We start from the raw sequence: 25,914 nt of genomic DNA on the forward strand, positions 1-25,914 counted from the left end.
TGCGGTGGCAGTGATGGGGGCAGCTGTGCGGTGGCAGTGATGGGGCAGCTGTGCGGTGGCAGTGATGGGGGCAGCTGTGCGGTGGCAGTGATGGGGCAGCTGTGCGGTGGCAGTGATGGGGGCAGCTGTGCGGTGGCAGTGATGGGGGCAGCTGTGCGGTGGCAGTGATGGGGCAGCTGTACGGTGGCAGCGCTGGGGGCAGCTGTGCGGTGGCAGTGATGGGGCAGCTGTACGGTGGCAGCGCTGGGGGCAGCTGTGCGGTGGCAGCGCTGGGGGCAGCTGTACAGTGGCAGTGATGGGGCCGCTGTGCGGTGGCCGTGATGGGGGCAGCTGTGCGGTGGCAGCGCTGGGGGCAGCTGTGCGGTGGCAGCGCTGGGGCAGCTGTGCGGTGGCAGTGATGGGGCAGCTGTGCGGTGGCAGCGCTGGGGGCAGCTGTGCGGTGGCAGTGATGGGGCAGCTGTGCGGTGGCAGCGCTGGGGGCAGCTGTGCGGTGGCAGTGCTGGGGGCAGCTGTGCGGTGGCAGCGATGGGGGCAGCTGTGCGGTGGCAGCGCTGGGGGCAGCTGTGGGGTGGCAGTGATGGTGGCAGCGCTGGTGGCAGTGATGGGGGCAGCTGTGCGGTGGCAGTGATGGGGGCAGCTGTGGGGTGGCAGTGATGGGGGCAGCTGTGGGGTGGCAGTGATGGTGGCAGCGCTGGTGGCAGTGATGGGGGCAGCTGTGTGGTGGCAGCGCTGGGGCAGCTGTGCGGTGGCAGTGCTGGGGGCAGCTGTGCGGTGATGCTGCACTGGGGGCAGCTGTGTGGTGGCAGCGCTGGGGCAGCTGTGCGGTGGCAGCGATGGGGGCAGCTGTGCGGTGGCAGCGCTGGGGGCAGCTGTGGGGTGGCAGTGATGGGGGCAGCTGTGTGGTGGCAGTGATGGTGGCAGCGCTGGTGGCAGTGATGGGGGCAGCTGTGCGGTGGCAGTGATGGGGGCAGCTGTGGGGTGGCAGTGATGGGGGCAGCTGTGTGGTGGCAGTGATGGGGGCAGCTGTGGGGTGGCAGTGATGGGGGCAGCTGTGTGGTGGCAGTGATGGGGGCAGCTGTGGGGTGGCAGTGATGGTGGCAGCGCTGGTGGCAGTGATGGGGGCAGCTGTGTGGTGGCAGCGCTGGGGCAGCTGTGCGGTGGCAGTGCTGGGGGCAGCTGTGCGGTGGCAGTGATGGGGGCAGCTGTGCAGTGGCAGTGGTGGGGGCAGCTGTGCGGTGGCAGTGGTGGGGCAGCTGTGCGGTGGCAGTGCTGGGGGCAGCTGTGGGGTGGCAGTGATGGTGGCAGCGATGGTGGCAGCGCTGGGGGCAGCTGTGCGGTGATGCTGCACTGGGGGCAGCTGTGCGGTGGCAGCGCTGGGGGCAGCTGTGCGGTGGCAGTGATGGGGGCAGCTGTGCAGTGGCAGTGGTGGGGGCAGCTGTGCGGTGGCAGTGGTGGGGGCAGCTGTGCGGTGGCAGCGCTGGGGGCAGCTGTGCGGTGGCAGCGATGGGGCAGCTGTGCGGTGGCAGTGATGGGGGCAGCTGTGCGGTGGCAGCGCTGGGGGCAGCTGTGCGGTGGCAGTGATGGGGCAGCTGTGCGGTGGCAGTGATGGGGCAGCTGTGCGGTGGCAGTGATGGGGGCAGCTGTGCGGTGGCAGTGATGGGGGCAGCTGTGCGGTGGCAGCGCTGGGGGCAGCTGTGCGGTGGCAGTGATGGGGCAGCTGTGCGGTGGCAGCGCTGGGGGCAGCTGTGCGGTGGCAGTGATGGGGCAGCTGTGCGGTGGCAGTGATGGGGGCAGCTGTGCGGTGGCAGCGCTGGGGAAGCCGTGGGGCGGTTCTGCGCTGGGGGCAGCTGTGGGGTGGCAGTGTTGGGGGCAGCGATGGTGGCAGCGCTGGTGGCAGCTGTGCGGTGATGCTGCACTGGGGGCAGCTGTGCGGTGGCAGTGATGGGGCAGCTGTGCAGTGGCAGTGATGGTGGCAGCGATGGTGGCAGCGCTGGGGGCAGCTGTGCGGTGGCAGTGATGGGGCAGCTGTGCGGTGGCAGTGATGGGGGCAGCTGTGCGGTGGCAGCGCTGGGGGCAGCTGTGCGGTGGCAGCGCTGGGGGCAGCTGTGGGGTGGCAGTGATGGGGCAGCTGTGCGGTGGCAGCGATGGGGGCAGCTGTGCGGTGGCAGTGATGGGGCAGCTGTGCAGTGGCAGCGATGGGGCAGCTGTGCGGTGGCAGCGCTGGGGGCAGCTGTGCGGTGGCAGCGCTGGGGGCAGCTGTGCGGTGGCAGCGCTGGGGAAGCCGTGGGGCGGTTCTGCGCTGGGGGCTGCCGAGCTCCCCCTCGGCCCCTGCCCCCCGGCAGACCCTGCCCCGCCGCCGGCTCGCTCCCAGCGCACTCCGCTGCTCCGCAGCCGCCGGGCCCGGGCTGAGCGGCAGGGAGCTGCCGGGGAAGGCAGAGAGGCCCTGCAGGGCTGTGCCGGGCTCTGAGCCGAGGCAGGCTGCTGGCTGCTGCCCTGCACTGCGCTGATTGCCTCTTCCTTCCCAGGGCCCCGCTGTGAGCTGCGGCTGCGGTTCCGCCGGGAGATCGCCGTCGGTAGGAGCTTCCCCGGGCTGCCCCCCTGGAGCTGTGCGGCGATGGAGACCCTGCCCGAGCTCTACACCATCTTCCAGGGAGAGGTGCGTGGGGAGAGGGGCGCACGGCCCCGGGGGGTGGCTTTTTGCCTTGCTTTAGGCGCTGCTTAGTTCAGTGGCAGCTTGAGTTTGTCACAGATAAGAGGCATAAACTTAGGTCCATGCACAGTAAGGCTTTAATAGAGCTGCAGGAGTCAAGCAATGCTCAGTCCTGGGTGCGTGGGGAGGCTCTGCTCTGCCCTAAGGCACTGCCTTTGCTTCCAGTGCTCTCTGTTCGTGTCCTACTCTGTTGCAGACTCATTGCTAACTCTTAAGAAGAGGTTGGGGTTTTCCTTATCAGTTCCAACAATGGGAGGTGTCTCTTCCATGCATGTCTCTTTTTATCCAGTGGTCCCTCTGGTGGTATCACAGTGTCACAGTGTCACAGTATCATCAGGGTTGGAAGAGACCTCACAGCTCATCAAGTCCAACCCTTTAGCACAGAGCTCAAGGCCAGACCATGGCACCAAGTGCCACGTCCAGTCCTGCCTTGAACAGCTCCAGGGACGGCGACTCCACCACCTCCCCGGGCAGCCCATTCCAGTGTCCAATGACTCTCTCAGGGAAGAACTTTCTCCTCACCTCCAGCCTAAATCTCCCCTGGCACAGCCTGAGGCTGTGTCCTCTTGTTCTGGTGCTGGCCACCTGAGAGAAGAGAGCAACCTCCTCCTGGCCACAACCTCCCCTCAGGTAGTTGCAGACAGCAATAAGGTCTGCCCTGAGCCTCCTCTTCTCCAGGCTAACCAATCCCAGCTCCCTCAGCCTCTCCTCGTAGGGCTGTGCTCAAGGCCTCTCCCCAGCCTCGTTGCCCTTCTCTGGACACGCTCAAGCATCTCAATGTCCCTCCTAAACTGGGGGGCCCAGAACTGAACACAGCACTCAAGGTGAGGTCTAACCAGTGCAGAGTACAGGGGCAGAATGACCTCCCTGCTCCTGCTGGCCACACCATTGCTGATGCAGGCCAGGATGCCACTGGCTCTCTTGGCCACCTGGGCACACTGCTGGCTCATGTTCAGGTGGGTATCAATCAGCACCCCCAGATCCCTCTCTGTCTGGCTGCTCTCAGCCACTCTGACCCCAGCCTGTATCTCTGCATGGGGTTGCTGTGGCCAAAGTGCAGCACCCTGCACTTGGAGCTATTGAACTCCATCCCCTTGGCCTCTGCCCATCTGTGCAGGCAGTCAAGGTCCTGCTGCAGAGCCCTTCTGCCCTCCAACCCAGCCACATCTGCCCCCAGCTTGGTGTCATCTGCACACTTGCTGATGACTGACTCCATGCCCTCATCCACTGGTCTACAGTGATGAAGTAAGGGGTCTGCAGTGATGAAGTCTTCCTCAAGTGTCCTTTCCATGAACTCCAAACTAGCAGTGTCCTTTGTATTCCTCTGCTTGCTCATGCACAAAGGCTGTCTCCTCCACATGCCTCCCTCCTCCACCAACCTTTCTAGTTTCTAGTTACTTATTGCTGTTATCTTAAGTCTATTGCATATCTTTGTGATGGTTGTGCAAGGAGGAGAGCAGCTCCCTTCAAAATCCCCCTTCCTCCCTGTCTCTGACCTCTTGCCATGAATTGATGGGGTCAAAGACATATTTCTCACAAGTAGCTGCCCCTATGTACACCTCTCTGTGCAGCTCTCTGTGTGTTTGTGTGCTGGTATCCCTCTAGGACACCTTCTGATGGACCTTGCAGTGCTCTAAGGGGGTGATCAGAAAGCTGAGGACAGAGTTTTGAGCAGAGCCTGTGGTGACAGGACAAGGGGGAATGGTCTGAACTAAAAGTTGAAGCCAAGCCTGGCTGGGGCACTTAGTGCCATGGTCTGGTTGCTTGGCCAGGGCTTGGTGCTAGTTTGAGCTGGCTGAGCTTGGAGCTGTCTTCCAACCTGCTTGGTTCTATAATTCTGTGATTCTTTGTCCCCTCTCACCACTGATGGGTGGCAGTGAGAAGTTGTTGTCAGAGAGAGTGATTGGCATTGGAATGGGCTGCCCAGGGAGGTGGTGGAATCTGTGTGGCTGGAGGTGTTGCAGCCAAGCCTGGCTGGGGCACTTAGTGCCATGGTGTGGTTGGTTGGGCAGGGCTGGGTGCTAGGTTGGGCTGGCTGAGCTTGGAGCTCTCTTCCAACCTGCTTGGTTCTGTGACAAGAGGGAGATCCAGACTGGAGAGAAGGGAGAAATGTTTGGCACTGAGAGTGGTGAGAGCCTGGCCCAGGTTGCCCAGAGGGTTGGGAGATGCCTTCCCCATTGCAGGTCAGATTGTGTGGGGCTGTGAGCAGCCTGCTCTAGCTGCAGATGCCTCTGCTGAGTGCAGGGGGTTGGACTGGATGAGCTTTAAAGTTCCCTTCCAAGCCAAACTATTCATGGGTCCACGATAGAGGAGGCTCAGGGCAGAGCTCATTGCTGCCTGCAGCTGCCTGCAGGGAGGCTGTAGCCAGGTGGGGTTGGGCTCTGCTGCCAGGCAGGCAGCAACAGAAGAAGGAGACACAGCCTGAAGCTGTGGCAGGGCAGGTTGAGGCTGGATGTTGTTAGGAAGTTGTTGTCAGAGAGAGTGATTGGCACTGGAATGGGCTGCCCAGGGAGGTGGTGGAGTGGCTGTGGCTGGAGGTGTTGCAGCCAAGCCTGGCTGGGTCACTGAGTGCCATGGTCTGGTTGGTTGGGCAGGGCTGGGTGCTAGGTTGGGCTGGCTGAGCTTGGAGCTCTCTTCCAACCTGCTCAATTCTCTGATTCTAAGCTGCTGTCTTGAGCAGTGCAGTGGTGATTGGCTGACCACAGCTGCTCCAGAACTGCCAAACTCTACTGTGTCTAACCAGCTCTGAAATCTAAACCTGAAGGAGAGCAGGAGAACTTTCTGTGCATTTCTGAGCAGCTGTTTGAGAACAGCTGAATTGTGAAAGCTTTTCCTTGAAGCCTTGTGCTGATTTCTCTTCCCAGGTTGCTACAGTGACAGAATATGGAGCCTTTGTCAAAATCCCAGGCTGCAGGAGGCAAGGTTTGTGTCTCTTCTTTTGTTCAGGCATGGTTTTGTGTCCTGGTTTGAGCCCAGCTGGGATATTTTGGTGAGAAGGATTAGATGCCAGGCTGTGAACAGGAACCAATGGTGATGGCTGCTGCACTCCTAGGCTTGCTGAGATGGATAGGAACAAGATCATAGATAAGGGAGTTGCTCTCTGTCTCTTGGGGCTGCATGAACTTCTCTCTAACCTAACCTGCCTGACTAATCCTTCTGCTCCCTAACTCCCCTGGCTGACCCTCCAAACTACCTTAAACATAAAGCAAGCTCTGGGGTAAGGTAGAGGAGTGGGGAGAAGGTGGAAGGGTGTTTGGGAGCCCTTCCTGAGCACTCAGGTTTCTGGGAGGGCTGCTGTGTTTCTCTGTTCCTTTTAACTTGTCTGTTTCTGTCTAGAGCTGAAGATAACATTGTAAATAGCTGCTTGGATATTGGGATAAGCTGTAAATAAAGCTTCATTCGTTCAGTTTCCCAGAGCCACTCAGCCTAATCTGGGTGATTTTCCAGTGTGTGTGTGTGGAGGGGGCAGGTAACACCCAAACCATCACCTTTTGTCAGGGTGTGTTTGAGCTAAGCAGTTGTTCTTAGAATCATAGAATCACAGAACCAAGCAGGTTGGAAGAGAGCTCCAAGCTCAGCCAGCCCAACCTAGCACCCAGCCCTGCCCAACCAACCACACCATGGCACTAAGTGCCCCAGCCAGGCTTGGCTTCAACACCTCCAGCCACACAGACTCCACCACCTCCCTGGGCAGCCCATTCCAATGCCAATCACTCTCTCTGACAACAACTTCCTAACAACATCCAGCCTAGACCTGCCCTGCCACAGCTTGAGACTGTGTCCCCTTGTACTGTCCCTGGCTGCCTGGCAGCAGAGCCCAACCCCACCTGGCTACAGCCTCCCTGCAGGCAGCTGCAGGCAGCAATGAGCTCTGCCCTGAGCCTCCTCTGCTGCAGGCTGCACCCCCCCAGCTCCCTCAGCCTCTCCTCACAGGGCTGTGCTCCAGGCCCCTCCCCAGCCTGGGCCAATCACTCTCTCTGGCAAGAGCTCTCTCCCAACATCCAGCCTATACCATGCTGACTCCCAAGTTGAGTTAAAGCATCAAATGTGAATCTGTAGCTTTGTTTTCCCACTTAGTTGTTTTCCATTCAGTTTCAGATTCCCTACAGTTCATATTGCTGCCATGCAAAGATTCTTCCTCTTTTCTCTTCATGGTCCACACAGCTTTGAAACCTCTCCAGGGATGGGGACTCCACCACTGCCTTGTGCAGCCTGTTCCAGGCCTTTACAAGGCTTTTGGGGAAGAAATTGTTCCTCATGTCCAACCTAAACCTTCCCTGGGTCACCTTGAAGCCATTTGCTCTCATCCTGGAATATGATAGAGTGTTTGTGTGAACACCAAAAGGACTCAGAAGGCTTTTTTGGTAGCTTCAGGATAGTTTTGCTGTGACTTTTGGTAACCTCAGGATGGGTTTTTTTTTGCTGATAATGTTAAGATGGGGGTCTGGGGTGATGCAAAGGTCAACAGGAGCCTGCAGTGGGAGTGCAGCCCAGACACAACCCTGTGCTGGGTGCAGCAAGAGCAGTGTGGGCACAGGGCAAGGGAGGGGATTCTGACCCTTGGCTCTGCTCTCCTCACACCCCACCTGCAGTCCTGGGGGCAGTTCTGCAGCCCCCAGCACAAGCAGTACATGGAAGTGTTGGAGGCAGTGCAGAGGAGGCCACCAAGATGCTGAGAGGGCTGCAGCAGCTCTGCTCTGAGCACAGGCTGAGAGAGTTGGGGCTGTGCAGCCTGCAGAGGAGAAGGCTTCCAGGAGAGCTTGGAGTGGCCTTGCAGGATGTGCAGGGGGCTGCAGGAGGGCTGGGGAGGGAAGGTCTGGGAATGGCAGGAGGAGGAGGAGGAATGGGTTTGAAGTGTGAGAGGGGAGATTGAAAGTGGCTGTGAGGAAGAAGTTGTTTGCAGTGAGGGTGGTGAGAGACTGGCACAGGTTGAGGGTGGTGAGAGACTGGCACAGGTTTCCCAGGGAGGTTGTGGAGCACAGAAGCACAGAATGGGATCAAAGATCTGTGCCCCACAACCTCCCTGGAGGTGTTGAGGACCAGGCTGGATGAGGCCTTGAGTGACCTGTTCTAGTGGGAGCTGTCCCTGCCTATGGCAGGAGGTTGGAACTGGCTGAGCTTTGAGCTCCCTTCCAACCTAACCCATTCTATGTTGGTTGAGCTTTGGGGAAGACCTTCCTGGAAGGCCAAACTGAGACTTGGTGGAGCCTTGTCTTTAATTCTTCCCTTTCTTCTCTTCCACTGTTCCAAGCAGGCCTTGTGCACAGGACTCACATGTCCTCCTGCCGTGTGGATAAGCCCTCAGAGATCGTGGATGTTGGAGACAAGGTGTGGGTGAAGCTGATAGGCAAAGAGGTATGCTTAGTTCTTGTTCCTCCAGTGCTGTGTGGGTAATGTGGCCTGCCAAAGCCCTGGGAGCTGCTGTGCATGCTGGCTGGAAGCTCCTGGTGGGCTCTGTTGGGTTGATTTACAGCCACCTGAGTACTCTTTACCTCCAGATACAGTCATAGAATGGGTTGGGTTGGAAGGGACCCCAAAGCTCAGCCAGTTTCAACCCACCTGCCATAGGCAGGGACACCTCTAACCAGCCCAGGTTGCTCAAGACCTCATCCAGCCTGGCCTTGAGCACTTCCAGGGATCTTTGATCCCATTCTGTGCTTCTGTGCTCCACAACCTCCCTGGAAAACCTGTGCCAGGGTCTCACCACCCTCACTCTCAACAATTCCTTCCTCATTTCCACTCTTAATCTTCCCTCTCCCAGCTCAAAGCCATTGTCCCTCTTCCTGGCACTCCCAGCCCTTGTCCAGAGTCCCTCCCCAGCTCTCCTGGAGCCCAGTCAAGTACTCAAGGCCTCATCCTGCCTGGCCTTCATCACCTCCCTGGGCAACCTGTGCCAGTGATCTTTGATCCCATTCTGTGCTCCACAACCTGCCTGGGCAACCTGTGCCAGGGTCTCCCCACCCTCATTATGCAGAACTTCCTCCTGGTGTCCAACCTAGATCTGTCCTGCTCCAGTTTCAAACCATTGCCTCTCATCCTACCACCCCAAGCCCTTCTGAACAGTCCCTCCCCAGCCTTCTTGGAGCCCCTTCAGAGATTGAAATGCAGCTCTGAGGTCTCCCTGCAGCCTTTTCTTCCCCAGTCTGAGCAGACACACATCTCTCAGCCTGTCCTCATAGTGGAGCTTCTCCAGCCCCCATGGTCTCCTCTGGACCCACTCCAGCAGCTCCAAGTCCATGTGCAGGGGCCCTCAGAACTGGATACAGTGCCCCAGGTGAGGTCTGAGCAGAGGGACAGAATCTCCTTCCCTGACCTGCTGCTCACATGGCTCTTGGCACAGTGTTCCCAGTGCTACAGGAGTGAAGGACAGCCAAGAAGCTACTTAGCAAGCTCCTGAAGCCTTGGCCTTGCTAAAATCAGGATGTTGCTCTGCTGCCTTGCTGCTGAGAGAGCTGGGCAGCAGAAGCTGTGTGATCAGCTGCTGTGCTCTGAATGCAGCTGCAGAACACCACCACAAAAGCACTTCCTGGAGTGTCCTTCGTGGTGCTGCTGCCTGCTAAGCAGCAAGTCCCTTCCTCCTCTCCAGGCCTCCAGACACTGTGTGGTAATTAACACAATCATCATTTCATAGGATGTCAGAGGTTGGAAGGGACCCAAAGAGAGCATCCAGTCCAACCTCCCTGCCAGAGCAGGACCACCCAGTCTAGCTCAGGGCACACAGGGACACAGCCAGACAGGCCTGCAAAGGCTCCAGAGAATGAGGCTCCACAACCTCTCTGGGCAGCCTGTGCCAGGGCTCTGGGACCCTGCCTGTCAACTTGCCCCTTGTGTTGAGCTGGAACCTCCTGTGCTGCAGCTTCCATCCATTGCTGCTTGTCCTAGCCCAGGGAGCAAGGGAAAGGAGCCAGGAGCCTGTCCCCTGTTTCCTGACCCACTTCTCATTGCTTATCTTCCTCTTTCAGATGAAGGATGGCAAAGTGAAGCTCTCCCTCTCCATGAAGGTTGTTAACCAAGGCACAGGAAAGGATTTGGATCCCAACAACGTTTCCCTTGAGTAGGTAAATCTCCTGAGCTTGTTGCTGGCTGTTTCCTGCCTGCCCTTTCTGTCTCTGCTGCCTCCTTTGGAGGCTGAGGGGACTCTCTCTGAGCTGCCTCTGCCATGCACTGGCTGGAGACACTCCCTTGGTTCTCCTGCTTGGAGGAGGCTTCAGGGAGTTGCAACACTTCACACCTGGCAGGGTTTTCATTCCTGAGTTGTGCTGGTGCTGTGCTGGGGACTTGTCCCATTCTCACAGGCTGCAGAGCCAAATCTGAACTGCTCAGACCTTCCACAGCTTCCTTTTCTACCTCCATTTGTGACATCCAGGTCAAAGAAATGGGTTTGGGTTTGGGTCTTTGGGGGTGTTTTGTATTCATACTGTGCAGCTATCTGTGTGTGCATTCACACTGCCAGCCACAGAATGGGATGAGTTGGAAGGGACCCCAAAGCTCAGCCAGTTCCAACCTCTAGGGACACACCTTCCAGCAGCACAGGTTGCTCAGGGCCTCATCCAACCTGGCCTTAAACACCTCCAGGGAGGTTGTGGAGCACAGAAGCACAGAATGGGATCTTTGATCCCATTCTGTGCTTCTGTGCTCCACAAACTCCCTGTCAAACCTGTGCCAGGGTCTCAGCACCCTCAACCTGTGCCAGTCTCTCACCACCCTCACTCTCAACAATTCCTTCCTCACCTTCACTCTCACTCTCCCCTCTCCCAGCTCAAAGCCATTGTCCCTCATCTTGTCACTCCCAACTCTTGTCCAAAGTCTCTCCCCAGCTCTCCTGTAGCCCCTTCAAGTACTGGAAGGTTGCTTTAAGGTCTCCCTGGAGCCTTCTCCTGGCTGAACAGCCCCAACTCTCTCAGCCTACCCCACAGTGAAAGTTCTCCAGCTCTCTGATCAGCTTTGTGGCCTCCTCTGGACTCACTCCAACATAATCCAGATGTCAGTGTGAGGGATCTGGATACAGCTGCCCATATTTGCCTGCTTCATGTGGAGTGTCCACTTCATCTCCAGATCAGAAGGTGACAGGCAGCACAGTGGCACCAATGTGCTTCATTCCAGTGAGCTGTTGGTCAGCTCTGTTCTTTAGTGCAGCTAATGAAGTGATGCTTCTAGAGCCATATCTGAGGAGGTGAGATTAGGAAGAAAGGCTCCAGAAAGACCTTAGAGCAACCTTCCAGTACCTGAATGGGCTCCAGGAGAGTTGGAGAGGGACTTTGGACAAGGGCTGAGAGTGACAGGATGAGGGATAATGGCTTGGAGCTGGGAGAGGGGAGAGTGAGAGTGGAGAGGAGACAGGAATTGTTGAGAGTGAGGGTGGTGAGACCCTGGCACAGATTGCCCAGAGAGGTGATCAAAGATCCCATTCTGTGCTTTTGTGTTCCACAACCTCCCTGGAGGTGTTTAGGACCAGGCTGGATGAGGCCTTGAGTGACCTCTTCCAGCGGGAGGTGTCCCTGCCTGTGGCACAGGGGGGTTGGAACTGTCTGGGCTTTGATGTCCCTTCCAACCTAACCCATTCTGTGACTCTGATCCCAAGAGACACTCAAAGCCACCAGCACCTTCCCCACTCATGGCCACGGAGGGTTCCACCCAGCCCCATCCCAGGTTGGATGTTAGGAGCAAGTTCTGCACAATGAGGGTGGTGAGAGACTGGCACAGGTTGAGGGTGGTGAGAGACTGGCACAGGTTGAGGGTGCTGAGACCCTGGCACAGGTTTCCCAGGGAGGTTGTGGAGCACAGAAGCACAGAATGGGATCTTTGATCCCATTCTGTGCTTCTGTGCTCCACAACCTCCCTGGAGGTGTTCAGGACCAGGTTGGATGAGGCCTTGAGCAACCTGTGCTGCTGGAAGGTGTCCCTACCAATGGCAGGGGAGGGAGGGTTGGAACTGGCTGAGCTTTAAAGTTCCAACCCAACCCATTCTAGGACTCTGAAAACTTGTGTTGGGATTTGTGTCCATACAAATATAGAAGGTGAAAGGTGAGAGTGGATCAGAACTGGATTTGTCCTTCTCTTCCCAGTCAGGATGAGAGGAAGAAACGCACCTTCAGAGACTACACCAGCCAGAAGATCACACTTGAAGCTGTCTTGAACACTGTCTGCAAGAAATGTGGCTGCAAAGGTATGTCCAAACAGGGCTGTGAAGACTCCACCACCTCTTTGGGCAGCCTACTCTAGGGCTTCATCAACCTTACATTAATAAAGTTCTTCCTTGTGGTCAGATGGAACTTCCTACGTTCAGCTTTGTGCCTCTTACCTCTTGTCCTGAGCACTGAGAAAAGTCTGGCCCCATCCTCCTGACCCCCACCCTTCAAGTATTGATCAGCATTGATGAGATCTTGCCTCAGACTTCTCCTTTCCATCTTCAAAAGCCTAAATTCTCTCAGTCTTTCCTCTTAGAATGGGTTAGGTTGGAAGGGACCTCAAAGCTCAGCCAGTTCCAACTCCCTGTGCCATAGGCAGGGACAGCTCCCACCAGCACTGGGTGCTCAAGGCCTCATCCAGTCTGGTCTTGAACACCTCTAGGGAGGTTGTGGAGCACAGAAGCACAGAATGGGATCTTTGATCCCATTCTGTGCTTCTGTGCTCCACAACCTCACTGGGCAACCAGTGCCAGGGTCTCACCACCCTCAACCTGTGCCAGTGATCTTTGATCCCATTCTGTTCTTCTGTACTCCACAACCTCCCTGGGCAACCTGTGCCAGGGTCTCACCACCCTCACTCTCAACAATTCCTTCCTCATTTCTGCTCTTAATCTTCCCTCTCCCAGCTCAAAGCCATTGTCCCTCTTCCTGGCACTCCCAGCCCTTGTCCAGAGTCCCTCCCCAGCTCTCCTGGAGCCCATTCAGGTACTCAAGGCCTCATCCTGCCTGGTCTTCATCACCTCCAAGGAGGTTGTGGAGCACAGAAGCACAGAATGGGATCAAAGATCCCATTCTGTGCTTCTGTGCTCCACAACCTCCCTGGGCAACCTGTGCCAGGGTCTCAGCACCCTCAACCTGTGCCAGTCTCTCACCAACCTCACTGCAAACAACTTCTTCCTAACATCCACTTTCAATCTCCCTCATCAGAGAGGAAATGCACAGTGTGAGATCTCTTCTTGTGCCAAGCTCATTGGCAGCACCTCAGGTGGCTCAAATGCTGTTGTTGTAAAGAAACAAAAGGGCTGAAGCTCTCCTCCACACTCTCTCCTACAGGTCATTTTGCCAAGGAGTGTTTCATGCAGCCTGGAGGTACCAAATACAGCCTGATTCCAGAGGAGGAGGAAGAGGAAGTGACAGCAGCAGGATGTGAAAGAGAGAAGAAAACCAACGTGGCTGAGGATTCCTCAAGGAAAAGGAAAAAGGTAAAAGCTGCTTGACTGGAAAAGTGAGGCAGAGAATTTGCCTCTGGGTAGTTGCAACCATGAGGAACCTGAAGTGATAGGATGAGGGACAATGGCTTTGAGCTGGGAGAGTGGAGAGGAGGAAGGAATTGGGGAGGGTGAGGGTGGTGAGACACTGACACAGGTTGCCCAGGGAGGTTGTGGAGCACAGAAGCACCCAATGTGATCTTTGATCCTCACCCCTGCCCCTGTTCCTCTCCCTTCTCACTGCTCTTGCCCCAGCAGCTTTGCCAATCTGACCTGCAGGCCCTGCTGCCACGGGTGGCCTGACCCAGCCAGCACCCTGTGAGCTGCTCTTATCAGCTGTGTTTGCACAGGGACTATCCTCCATTCCCAGCCTCTGAAGCCACTTTGATCCATGTGGGAATGTCACAGATACACAGCCTGAGTTGGGTTGGAAGGGACTACCAAAGGTCATCCTATCCAACCCCTCTGCAGGCAGCAGGGACACCTCCAACTGGATCCAGCTAGAGACAGGGAACTATTGGAGGGAGTCCAACAGAGGCTGCAAAGCTGCTGAGGGGCCTGGAGCAGCTCTATGAGGAGCAAGGGCTGAGAGCCCTGGGGCTGAGAGCCTGCAGAAGAGCAGCCCCAGAGGGGACCTGAGCAATGCTCAGCAAGAGATAAAGGAGCTGTGGTGGGCAAGAGGCTGGGGCCAGACTCTTGTTAGTAGTGCCCAGGGACAGGCCAAGGGGCAGTGAGCACAGACTAGAAGCCAGGAGATTCCATCTCAATAGGAGGAGAACCTTGCAGGGATAGTGAGAAGAGGCTGAGAGCCCTGGGGCTGAGAGCCTGCAGAAGAGCAGCCCCAGAGGGCATCTGAGCAATGCCCAGCAAGAGAGAAAGAACCTGTGGGAGGCAAGAGGCTGGGGCCAGACTCTTGTCAGTGGTGCCCAGTGCCAGGACAAGAGGCAGTGGGCACAAACTGGCACCCAGGAGGGTCCATCTGAACAGGAGGAGAAACTTGTTTGGTGTGAGGGTGCTGGAGGGCTGGAGCAGGCTGCCCAGAGAGGTTGTGGAGGCTCCTTGTCTGGAGAGCTTCCAACCCCCCCAGCCATTGTGCTCCTGGGCAAGCTGCTGTGAGTGCCCTGCTTCAGCTGGGGGCGTTGGGCTCAATCTCCAGAGGTCCCTTCCAGCCTCCCCCTTGCTGGGGTTCAGTGCAGCTGGCACTCACTGGATGCCTGACTTGCAGGTACCTTGCTCAGGAGTGCTGTGGCTATGATCTGGTAGCAGGAGCAGGACCTGCCATGGCTGCAGCTGCTGTGGCCTGGTTCCACCCCAAGATGTGCTTTGCTTTCCTGCTGCCTAGGCTCTTGGTCAAGAGTGTCTGGGGCTTGCCTGCTGTGATATAAACCACCCCTGGCCTTCTGCCTGTTCTGATCTCAGGAGCATGTGGTTGAACCAAGTTGACTCTCAGATCCCAGCTCACCATATCTGTGACCTCTCTGGATCCAGAGCTTGGGCTGTTCCCTGGCTGTGGAGCAGTGTGAGAGCAGCCCAGCAGGAAGAGCTCAGCAGAGCTGGCTTCTCACAGTCTCACAGTATCACCAAGGTTGGAAGAGACCTCACAGATCATCAAGTCCAACCCTTTAGCACAGAGCTCAAGGCCAGACCATGGCACCAAGTGCCACGTCCAGTCCTGCCTTGAACAGCTCCAGGGACGGCGACTCCACCACCTCCCCGGGCAGCCCTCCCTTGGCTTCTCTTCCCTCTGCAGTGGGGGTGGCTTGGCTGCTAGAGGCTCCTCTGACTGTCAGTGAAATGCACAAGGAGGTGTGCAAAGAGCTTCTCACACCAGTGCCTGCCACAGCCTGGGAGCTTCCCTGTGGAGCTCTGCCCCCTGGGTCACTGTCCTGAGCTGGGCACTGGCGTTTGGGGGTCTGTGCATGAGCAGCTTCCCTTCAAACCTTCCTTCCTCCTTTGATCTTCCTCCCTTCTCAAGGAGGAGATCAAAAGCTCTCAGCTGTTTCCCAGTGCTGGAAAACAAAACTTGGAGCTTTCTGGAGGCAGGATGTGAGCTCCTGCAGATGAATGGCTCTCTTGTTGTCTCAAGGCCCTGCTGTGATCTTCTCTGGGAGCCACCATATGCTTCCCTCTTGGCTGGAGCCCTAGGGTGGGTTAACAGAAAGCAGGAACAGCTCAGGCTGCCCCCATCCCCTCCCATGCTCCCACAGATGCACAGATGAAGTTCTGAAGTGAGTGGAAAGTGTCAGCTCTGGTTGAGAATCCACAGAATCACAGAATCAAGCAGGTTGGAAGAGAGCTCCAAGCTCAGCCAATCCAACCTATCCCCCAGTCCTATCCAGTCAACTAAACCATGGCACTAAGTGCCTCAGCCAGGCTTTGCCCCCTGCTCTAAATCTGTCCCCAGCTTTCTGCTCAGCCCTTTAAGCACTGAAAGAGCAGAAGCTCTCCCTGGAGCCTTCCTTTCTCCAGGCTGAACAAGCCCAACTCTCTCAGCCTGGTCTCCCAGCAGAGCCCTTCCAGCCCTGCCAGCACTGCTGTGGGCTTCTGTGGCCCTGTTCCAACAGGTCCCTGTCTGTGCTGAGGACTCCAGAGCTGGCCCCAGCACTGCAGGGGTTGGGGGGGGGGTCTCAGCAGAGTGGTTTGGGTTGGTAGGGACCTTAAAGTTCCTCCCATCCCAACTCCCCTGCCATGGGCAGGAACACTTCCCACTAGCCCAGCTTGCCCAAAGCCTCATCCAGCCTGGCCTTGACCTGAGAGGAGAAGTGGCTTAGAGGGAGAAGCTGTGGTCACTGTGCTGTGCAGGGCCCAGGGAGCATCCAGGGAGCTGCTGCTTTCCACGTGTGGGCATGTGAGTGTCCCCCTGGCTGCTGCTCTGCGGGTCACAGGGTGATGGAGCTCCTATGGGAACGTGGCAGTGTGTGTGGGAGGAGGTGTGTGGGGAGGAAAGAGCCTCCTGCTGCTGTTGTGCTCTTCTCTTTCAAGTAAAGCTCTGCAGTTTGGACAGCAGGACCCAGCCCTTGAGCTGAAATTCTTCTGCAGCATCCCCTGGGCTGCTCAGGTGCTTTGGTTAATTCATCTCTGGGCTGCTTTGGTCATGGCTGTGTAGTAAATGTGACCTGTGATGGCTTTTCTTCTCCTCCTGCTGGGGCTCCCCTGGCCCTGCTGCCCCCCTCCTGCCCCTGCTCCTGCCAGGTGAAGGACTTCCATGCAGTCCCCTTGCAGATGCCATCTCTCCTCGATGTGACAGCCACACCTTGCCTCTTGAGTGGCCTTGTAGCTCCTGCAGCCTTCAGTCATCCTCACTGGGTGCTTGCTCTGGTGTGGGCTTAGCTCAGGGCATGGCTCCTCTGTGCTCTGCTCTCCCTGCCCTTCTCTGGGCTTTTCAGAACCTTCCTGTCTTCATTTAATGGCCACAGGCTGGGTTCTTCCCATCAGGGTGATGCTGGGCATCAAATGGGATCAAATACCTTTGGCTTAAGCAAGGAATCTTGTTTGGAGGTAAACTGAAGGGTGGAATTTTGTGCTCTTCCCCTTTTTCCCTTCCCCTTTTCCCTTTCCCCTTTTTTTCCCCTTCCCCTTTTTTCCCCTTCCCCTTTTTTTCCCCTTCCCCTTTTTTTCCCTTCCCCTTTTTTTCCCTTCCCCTTTTTTTCCCTTCCCCCTTTTTCCCTTCCCCTTTTTTTCCCTTCCCCTTTTTTTCCCTTCCCCCTTTTTCCCTTCCCCTTTTTCCCCCTTCCCCTTTTTTTCCCCTTCCCCCTTTTTCCCTTCCCCCTTTTTTTTCCCTTCCCCCTTTTTTTTCCCTTCCCCCTTTTTTTTTCCCTTCCCCTTTTTTTTTCCCTTCCCCTTTTTTTTTCCCTTCCCCTTTTTTTTTCCCTTCCCCCTTTTTCCCTTCCCCTTTTTCCCCCTTCCCCTTTTTTTTCCCTTCCCCCTTTTTTTTCCCTTCCCCGTTTTTTTTCCCTTCCCCCTTTTTTTTCCCGTCCCCTTTTTTTTTCCCTTCCCCTTTTTTTCCCTTCCCCTTTTTTTCCCTTCCCCTTTTTCCCTTCCCCTTTTTCCCTTCCCCCTTTTTTTCCCCTTCCCCTTTTTTTTCCCCTTCCCCTTTTTTTTCCCCTTCCCCTTTTTTTCCCCTTCCCCTTTTTTTTCCCCTTCCCCTCTTTTTTCCCTTCCCAAATAAAACCTGACCCCTGGAGGGCTTCCTGGCACCTCTGTGAGGATGCTGAAAGATGTGCACCTGCAAATCCATGCTGATATCTTCACAAGGACAGACACAAAGTCTCCAAGTGAGACTTTGAACTCCACAAAAAGGTCTGAGGGAAGATGTTTAAGCTGCTTGGAGAGCTGTGGACTCTTCCCCCTCTTATCTCCACATCAAATACTTGGAGTGAGCTGTTGGAGCATTCCTAAAGCACAGCCCTGAGCAGCTTTGCTCACAAGGGACAGGAGAGAGTTTGATATGCTCCCACTCTGCTCTGCCCTGCTGAGGCCACAGCTGCAGTGTTGAGTCTAGTTCTGGACTCCCCAGTTCAGGAGAGACAGAGAACTGCTGGGGAGAGTGCAGCAGAGGCTATGGAGGTGCTGAGGAGCCTGTGAGGAGCAAAGGCTGAGAGCCCTGGGGCTGAGAGCCTGCAGAAGAGCAGCCTCAGAGGGCATCTGAGCAATGCTCAGCAAGAACTAAAGGGTGGGGGGCAAGAGGCTGGGGCCAGACTCTTATTAGTGGTGCCCAGGGACAGGACAAGGGGCAGTGGGCACAGGCTGGCACCCAGGAGGTTCCATCTGAAGAGGAGGAGAAACTTGTTTGGTGTGAGGCTGCTGCAGGCCTGGAGCAGGCTGCCCAGGGAAGTTGTGGAGTCTCCTTCTGTGGAGAGATTCCAATCCCAGCTGGGCATTGTGCTCCTGGACAAGCTGCTGTGGGTGCCCTGCTTCTGCTTGGGGGTTGGGCTCAATCTCCAGAGGTCCCTTCCAGCCTTCCCCTTGCTGGGGTTCAGTGCAGCTGGCACCCAGGAGGTTCCATCTGCCCAGAGCTTCCAATCCTCCTCAGGTCATTGTGCTCCTGGGCAAGCTGCTGTGAGTGCCCTGCTTGAGCAGAGGCCTTGGACTGGATGACTTCCAGAGGTCCCTTCCAGCCTCCCCCGTGCTGGGGCTCTGTGCTAATGTGTTCCCCTCTGAGTGGCAGCTCCTTAGAGTGCCCCAGTGCAGGAGGGGAGGCAGCACCCATCAGGCTCTAGCCCAGCCTCTTGCTCTTCTGCATTCCAGCTCAGGTTCTGCAGAGGAGACATTTCCAAGCCAGTCTGTGCTGCTTTGGTGGAGCTGTCTGCAGCTCTTCCATAAACTGGACAGGACCTGCAGGGAGCTGGACTGGGCAGGGCTTTGCCTTGTTGACCCTCTGCATCCTTACCCCAAGAGGCAAAATCCACTCTCAGTGTTTACCCTAGTGCAGGGTATGTGCTCGGGGGGGGGGGAGTGCTTGGCTGTGCCTGAGAGCTGAGCTGAGCCTCAGCCCTCAGCAGCCACCAATTCTCCAGCCCAGTTTGCAGCTCAGGGTCTGGCTGGGCCTTGCTGCTGTTGCTGGAGGCAGAAATGTGACCTCTGCTTTGTCACTGCCCTCTGGATAGGGGAGCTGGAGAAATGCTGCTGCTTGTGCATCTGTGAGTCATGGGATCAGAGAGTGCTTTGGGCTGGAAGAGACCTTTCAGATCATCCAGTCCAAGCCTTACCCCAGTGCTGCCAGGGCAACACCAAACCATGGCCCTCAGCACCACATCTACCCAGCTCTGAAACCCCTCCAGGGATGAGTGCTCCACCTGTGCCCTGGGCAGCCTGGGCCAGGCCTTCACAACCCTCAAGGGGAAGAAATTGTTCCTTATGTCCAACCTGACCCTCCCCTGGCACAATTTCAGGCCACTTCCTCTCCTGCCACCTGATACTAGGCAGAAGAAACCAACTCCAACCTCCTTTCAGGGAGCTGTAGAGAGCAATGAGGCTGGAGCTAAGCCATGGCCCTCAGCACATCTCTGCCCCTTGGAAACACCTGCAGGGATGAGCACTCAGCCACCTCCCTGGGCAGCCTGGGCCAGGCTTTGAGAACCCTTTCAGTGAAGCAGTTTCTTCTCATGTCCAACCCAAACCTCCCCTGGGGCAACTCGAGGCCAATTCCTGTCCCCCTGCCCTCGCTGTAAGGCAGCAGAGCTCAACCCACAGCTGCCTCCAGCCTCCTCCCAGGGAGCTGCAGACAGCACTGAGCTCTGCCCTCAGCCTCCTCTTCTCCACACTGCACACCCTCAACTGCTCCTCCTCAGCCCTCTTCTCCAGACCCTTCCCCACCTTTGTTGCCTTTCTCTGGCCTGCTCCAGCTTCTCAAAGCCCAAAACTGACCCCAGGATCCAAGCTGTGGCCTTGGCAATGCCCAGCACAGGAGGGCAACAAAGCTGGTGAAAGGCCTGGAACACAAAGCCTATGAGGAGAGGCTGAGGGAGCTGGGGGGGTGCAGCCTGCAGCAGAGGAGGCTCAGGGCAGAGCTCATTGCTGTCTGCAGCTGCCTGCAGGGAGGCTGTAGCCAGGTGGGGTTGGGCTCTGCTGCCAGGCAAGCAGCAATAGAACAAGGGGACACAGCCTGAAGTTGTGCTGGGGGAAGTACAGGCTGGATGTTGTTAGGAAGTTGTTGTCAGAGAGAGTGATTGGCATTGGAATGGGCTGCCCAGGGAGGTGGTGGAGTGCCCATGGCTGGAGGTGTTGAAGCCAAGCCTGGCTGGGGCACTTAGTGCCATGGTCTGGTTGGTTGGGCAGGGCTGGGTGCTAGGTTGGGCTGGGTGAGCTTGGAGCTCTCTGCCAACCTGCTTGGTTCTATGATTTTGTGATTCAATCCTTGCCCTGCTCCTGCTGCCCACACCATTGCTGATCTGTGCCAGGCTGCTGGCGCCCTTCTTGCCCACCTGGGCACACCCTGACTCCTCTTCAGCCGGGAGCTGAAGCACTCAGCACCCCCAGGCCCTTTTCCAGCAGGCAGTTTCCAGCTGGCTGCCTCCCAGTGCAGTGTTGCTGCAGTTGCCAGAGCTGTGTGCTGGAGCAGAGGATGCTGCCTGGGCAGGGTTTCTCAGCAGCACTGCCTCTGGAGCAGAGGATGCTGCCTGGACAGAGCTCCTCAGCAGCACTGCCTCTGGAGCAGGGGATGCTGCCTGGACAGAGTTTCTCGAGCAGGTTTCTCAGCAGCACTGCCTCTGGAGCAGAGGATGCTGCCTGGACAGAGTTTCTCGAGCAGGTTTCTCAGCAGCACTGCCTCTGGAGCAGAGGATGCTGCCTGGGCAGGGTTTCTGGAGCAGAGGATGCTGCCTGGGCAGGGTTTCCTGAGCAGAGGATGCTGCCTGGGCAGGGTTTCTCAGCAGCACTGCCTCTGGAGCAGAGGATGCTGCCTGGACAGAGCTCCTCAGCAGCACTGCCTCTGGAGCAGAGGATGCTGCCTGGGCAGGGTTTCTTGAGCAGAGGATGCTGCCTGGGCAGGGTTTCTCAGCAGCACTGCCTCCTACCACAGCAGCTCTTCAACTCTCCTGCTGCTGCCCTTCTCCCTGCAGTGTTTCCATGGTTTATCGACTCTGCTGCTTGTGTTGCTGCACTGCCAGGACTTAGCCTCTGGGGGTGGGAGCAGTTTGGCTGGCAGAAGCCCCTCCCTCATACAAAGGAGCCTGAGGGCTTTGTTCTCAGCCAGCACAACTTCCACGTGTGGGCTTTTATCTCCCTTGGCAGTCCTGCGACATCCTGTCCTCTTCTCTTCAGCCTTCCCATGCTAGAGACACTTTCCCAAGCTCTGGAATGAAACTCTGGGAGCTGTGAGGGTCTGGGCAAACTTTCTCACCATGTGCACAGGCTGCAGAAGCTTGAGAAAACTTCTCCTTGCTGCTTCCCTTTCTCTCCAGGCTTTAACTCTTTACCATCCTCTTCCAGAACCCTCTTGGATGTGCTTCTGCTCCTGAGGCACTTTGTGGTGAGTCCCACAGGCAAATGTAGACACTCCAGTTTTGGGTGAGGTGCTGCCAAAACCTGATCCATGCCAAGAAGGCCTCTAGGTGTGGAGGGAGCTTTAGTCCTCTGCTCTCATTTAAACATGAGGAGGAATTTTTCCACTGTGAGGGTGCCAGAGCCTGGCACAGGCTGCCCAGGGGGGCTGTGGAGTCTCCCTCTCTGGAGATATTCAAACCCTGCCTGGCTGTGTTGCTGTGTGATCTGCTCTGGGTGCTCCTGCTCTGGCAGGGGAGTTGGACTGGCTGAGCTTTGGAGGTCCCTTCCAGCCCCTGCCATTCTGTGATTCACTTCAAGGTGCTCTGCTGAGCTGCTTGGGTCACCTCCAAGTCACCAGCAGAGAGGGGACACTCAGGAGGTACAAATCAGTTACTCCAGGGCACTTATTTCCCCTCTTTGCCTCCTTTTTCATGCTGTGCTTTGCTGCTGCTAGTGAGTGTTGTTGTGAGCAGGTAAATGCTGGGCTCATAGCTTGGGGTCTGGATGAGCTTTGGAGGTCCCTTCCAGCCCCTGTCATTCTGTGACTCACTTCAAGGTCCTCTGCTGAGCTGCTTGGGTCACCTCCAAGCCACCAGCAGAGGGTAGGCACTCAGGAGGTACAAATCAGTTACTCCAGGGCAGTTATTTTCCCTCTTTGCCTCCTTTTTCATCCTGTGCTTTGCTGCTGCTCTGAGCAGGTAAATTCTGAGTTCATAGCTTGAGGTCTGAATGAGCTTTGGAGGTCCCTTCCAGCCCCTGCCATTCTGTGACTCACTTCAAGGTGCTCTGCTGAGCTGCTTGGGTCACCTCCAAGCCACCAGCAGAAGATGAGCAGTCAGGAGGTACATGGATGAGCTTTGGAGGTCCCTTCCAGCCCCTGCCATTCTGTGATTCACTTCAAGGTGCTCTGCTGAGCTGCTTGGGTCACCTCCAAGCCACCAGCAGAGAGGGGACACTCAGGAGGTACAAATCAGTTACTCCAGGGCAGTTATTTCCCCTCTTTGCCTCCTTTTTCATGCTGTGCTTTGCTGCTGCTGCTGAGTGTTGTTGTGAGCAGGTAAATGCTGGGCTCATAGCCTGGGCTCCTCCAGGTGGCCATGGGCAGGCTGCTGTGTCTTGGGTGGTCCCTTCCACCCCTGACTGATTCTATGACTTCAAAGGTCCCTTCCAGCCCAAACCAGGCAGTGACTCTGCAGTGCTCTATGTGAAACCCCTTCAGCCCCCAGCCCTCTCTCCGTGCCCCTCTCCCTGCTCACTGAGCTCCTTCCCAGCACCAAGAGGCTTCAGAGTGAAGCCCTCATTTCAGCAGGACACTCAGGGCCTCTGCAGAGCATCTTCCCAAAGCACAGCTGAAACAAGCAAGTGGCTCCCACCTTGTCCCAGGGGGTTCTGCAGCTGCCCAGAGCCAGCAGGGTGACTTGTGCAGGGGGCAGGCTTGGGGCTGTGCTTATTTGCACACAGAAGGTGACACCTTCCCAGTCCCTCGTGTTCCTGGCACTGGCACCTCTGTGCTTGGCACTGGCTGCCCCTTCTGCCTCCTGTGCTGGCTGATTCACAGCCCCTTCCAAGCCCAGAAGGGCAACCACCAAGGTGCTGTGGCACAGCAGCCCCATCCCACTGACCTGCTCCCTGCAGCAGTATCACCAGTCCTGGGTCACCAAAGCCTTTCCTAATGGCTCTTGGTGCCCTTCTGGTGTACCCCACCCTGACCACCTTGGGAGCAGATCCTTTGTGCCATGTCCTAAGCCAACCTGCTGGCCAAGCACTCCTGGAGGGTGGTGATTTACTGACCTGTGGAGCTCCTTAGTGGCTGGAGGGCAGAAGCAGCTCTCAAAAGCTGCTGTCAGCATTTTTCCTCCTGCTCCTTGCTGGAAGGAGGTGAAGCAATGTGCAGTGCTGAGCTGTGTGTGCTGGGCAGAGCAGATCCTCTGCCAGTGCCATTTGCTAATTAGATGTGCCCAAATGGCTCTGCAACCTCGTTAAAGAGTCTTCATCTGCATCATTAAAGAGTCTCCATGGCTCTGGGGTGCTCTGCCTGCTGCAGCTCCAGTGGAAGCTGTACCTGGTGCTGACCTCTGCTTGGTAGTCAGTCAGGTACCTCACAACTGGGGGCTTAGATCCATTTTGAGGTTCCTCATGAGCTTTATTCCAGCAGCAGCTGTCCTTAGACTGCATCTAAATGTCAGCTCTGGTGCTTGCTGTAGCTTCTCCTTCAGGGCTTTGAAGGAACACAGCCTGGGGAGGCTGGGGGCTGCCCTTACCCCAGCCTCTGCTTCTGTGTGTGGGGAAGTTGGGATCACAGGAGGGTGTGCAGCCAGCCTGGGGGTTGTGCAAGGTGCTGGTGCTTGTGAAAGGGCTTTCTGCTCCTCTGGCTGCCCCTGGGGAGGGCTGCAAGAAGCTCTGACTGGTAGGGTTTGGGCTTTATGGTGAGGAGCTGGAGCAGCTTGTCCAGGGAGGCTGTGGATGTCCCCTCCATGCAGGTGTGCAAGGCCAGGGTGGATGAGGGCCTGAGCAACCTGGGCTGGTGGGAGGTGTCCCTGCCCGTGGCAAAGGGTTGGAACTAGAAGATCTTCAGACCTTTTCCACCCAAACCATTCTGTGGATCCAGCTCATTTCCTGGCAGTCTGTGGGCTGGTGATGGGGTTGGGGACCCAGGGATGGCTTCCAGGCTCGGGTGGATGGTTTAGAAACCTGTTTTGGTTGTAGAAAAGGCTTCATCCTGCCAACCTCTCTAATGGAGCAGCTTTAAATGCTGGGGTCAGCTCTGAGCATGGAGGGGTGGTGAGGAAAGGCTGAGACCCTGCAGAGGAGCAGCCCCAGAGGGGATCTGAGCAGTGCTAAGCAGGAGCTAAAGTGTGGGGGGTGAGAGGCTGGGGCCAGGCTCTTGTCAGTGGAGCCCAGGGACAGGACAAGGGGCAGTGAGCACAAACTGGAACCCAGCAGGTTTCAGTGGTAACTTAAGGAGAAACATGTTTGGTGTGAGGGTGCCAGAGCCTGGCACAGGCTGCCCAGGGGGGTTGGGGAGTCTCCCTCTCTGGAGACATTCAGGACCTGCCTGGATGTGTTCCTGTGTGATCTGCTCTGAGTGATCCTGCTCTGGCAGGGGGTTGGACTCCACCACCTCCCTGGGCAGCCCATTCCAATGCCAATCACTCTCTCTGACAACAACTTCCTAACAACATCCAGCCTCAACCTGCCCTGGCACAGCTTCAGGCTGGGTCCCCTTCTTCTGTTGCTGGCTGCCTGGCAGCAGAGCCCAACCCCACCTGGCTACAGCCTCCCTGCAGGCAGCTGCAGGCAGCAATGAGCTCTGCCCTGAGCCTCCTCTGCTGCAGGCTGCACCCCCCCAGCTCCCTCAGCCTCTCCTCACAGGGCTGTGCTCCAGGCCCCTCCCCAGCCTTGCTGCCCTTCTCCAAACACCTTCCAGCACCTCAACATCTCTCTGCAATGGAGGAGCCCAGAACTGGACACAGCACTGCAGGGGTGGCCTGAGCAGTGCTGAGCACAGGGGCAGAAGAACCTCCCTTGTCCTGCTGCCCACACTGCTCCTGAGCCAGTCCAGGATGCCATTGGCTCTGCTGCCCACCTGGGCACTACTGCCTCCTCTGCAGCTCCTCTCTCCCAGCACCCCCAGCTCCCTCTCTGCCTGGCTGCTCTCAGCCACTCTGGCCCCAGCCTGTAGTGCTGCTTGGGGCTGTTATGGCCAAAGTGCAGAACCCTGCACTTGGCTTTGTTCAATCTTGTGGCTGGAGCAGGAGCTGGGTGTGCTTCCCATGCCAGACCTGCCCACCCCTGTCCCAGCCTGGAGGACACTCAGCACACAGCACAGTGACACTTTTTTCTTCTCTAGGAGAAGAAGAAGAAGAAGAAGCAGCACAAGAACAAAGACTCCTCCGAGTCGGACTTGGACAGCTCCGACTCAGACAGCTCCAGCAAGAGGAGCAAACACTCAGAGAGGCACAGCAAGGCTCAGAAGAAGAAGAAGAAGAAGAAGCACAAGAAGCAGTCCCGGGACTGAGAAGCAGGCAGGTGGAGCTTTGGCACCCTGAGTCCCTCCTGGTACGTGGCACAGGGAGCAGACAGAACCAAACCCGTGCAAGCCTTTGCTCCAGGGACCAGGAATTGCCCTCTCCCAGCAGTGTCTCTGGTGTGTGGCCTTAGTGGTGCTGGCTTTGAGACCAGCTGCCCCATGCAGGCTGCTGGTTTGTCCCCAGACTGGCTCTTTACACCCCTCCATCAGCAGCTCTCCCAGCCCATAGCCTCATGCTGAGCTGGGCACGCTGCCACCAGTGCCACCAGCATGGCATCAGCCCCCAACCAGCCAGTGGAGCTGCACAGCTGTGCTCTCCCTGCCCAGCATGGGGACAGGAGTGGCTGTTGCTGAGCCCTGCCATGGAGCTCTGTGTCCCCAGACAGTGCCAGCCTGGAGCTGCTTGGCTTTGGGCTGCAAACCTGCCCCCAGCCTGGCTGCCAGCTTGGGGAGTGGAGGAGTAAGAAGCAAACTGGGGAGCAGAGATACTTCCAGTAAACATTAACTGTGCTGTGTTTGCTGCCTTGGGGAAGGGATGGGAAATGAAGCTCCCCCACTCCCCACTTGCACTTTGGACTGGATCTTTTCTTCTGTGTGCTCCACACTCCATCTGGGGCAGCAAAACAAAATAGGCCTGGCTGGGTGAGAGGGGCCAAAAGCTGCACTAAAAGCTTGGGTTGGGTTTTTGCTAAAGTCCTGGCTGCTTCCAGAGGTTGCTGGGGGTGGGAAGGGGGTGTGTGCTGAGCTGCCCCGGGTGAGGAGCCTGCTGCCTTCTGCAAAGGGCAACAGGAGCAT

The 25,914-nt window shown here is 57.0% G+C and overlaps 1 protein-coding gene and 1 long non-coding RNA gene across 2 annotated transcripts in view; both read left to right on the forward strand.

The window, feature by feature from the left end:
* LOC135190905 (uncharacterized) overlaps window positions 1-25,914 on the forward strand; it is a 614,761-nt gene that overhangs the window by 352,088 nt on the left and 236,759 nt on the right. The window lies entirely within an intron of this gene.
* ZCCHC17 (zinc finger CCHC-type containing 17) lies at window positions 2,530-25,688 on the forward strand. Its single transcript, XM_064172425.1, has 7 exons — window positions 2,530-2,656; window positions 5,575-5,632; window positions 7,965-8,065; window positions 9,673-9,764; window positions 11,776-11,876; window positions 12,952-13,100; window positions 24,940-25,688. The coding sequence occupies exons 1-7, from the start codon at window positions 2,615-2,617 to the stop codon at window positions 25,105-25,107; spliced, it is 711 nt and encodes a 236-aa protein (XP_064028495.1). The 5' UTR covers window positions 2,530-2,614; the 3' UTR covers window positions 25,108-25,688.

Source organism: Pogoniulus pusillus, chromosome 37 (assembly GCF_015220805.1).
Source record: "Pogoniulus pusillus isolate bPogPus1 chromosome 37, bPogPus1.pri, whole genome shotgun sequence".
NCBI classification, from domain to species: domain Eukaryota; kingdom Metazoa; phylum Chordata; class Aves; order Piciformes; family Lybiidae; genus Pogoniulus; species Pogoniulus pusillus.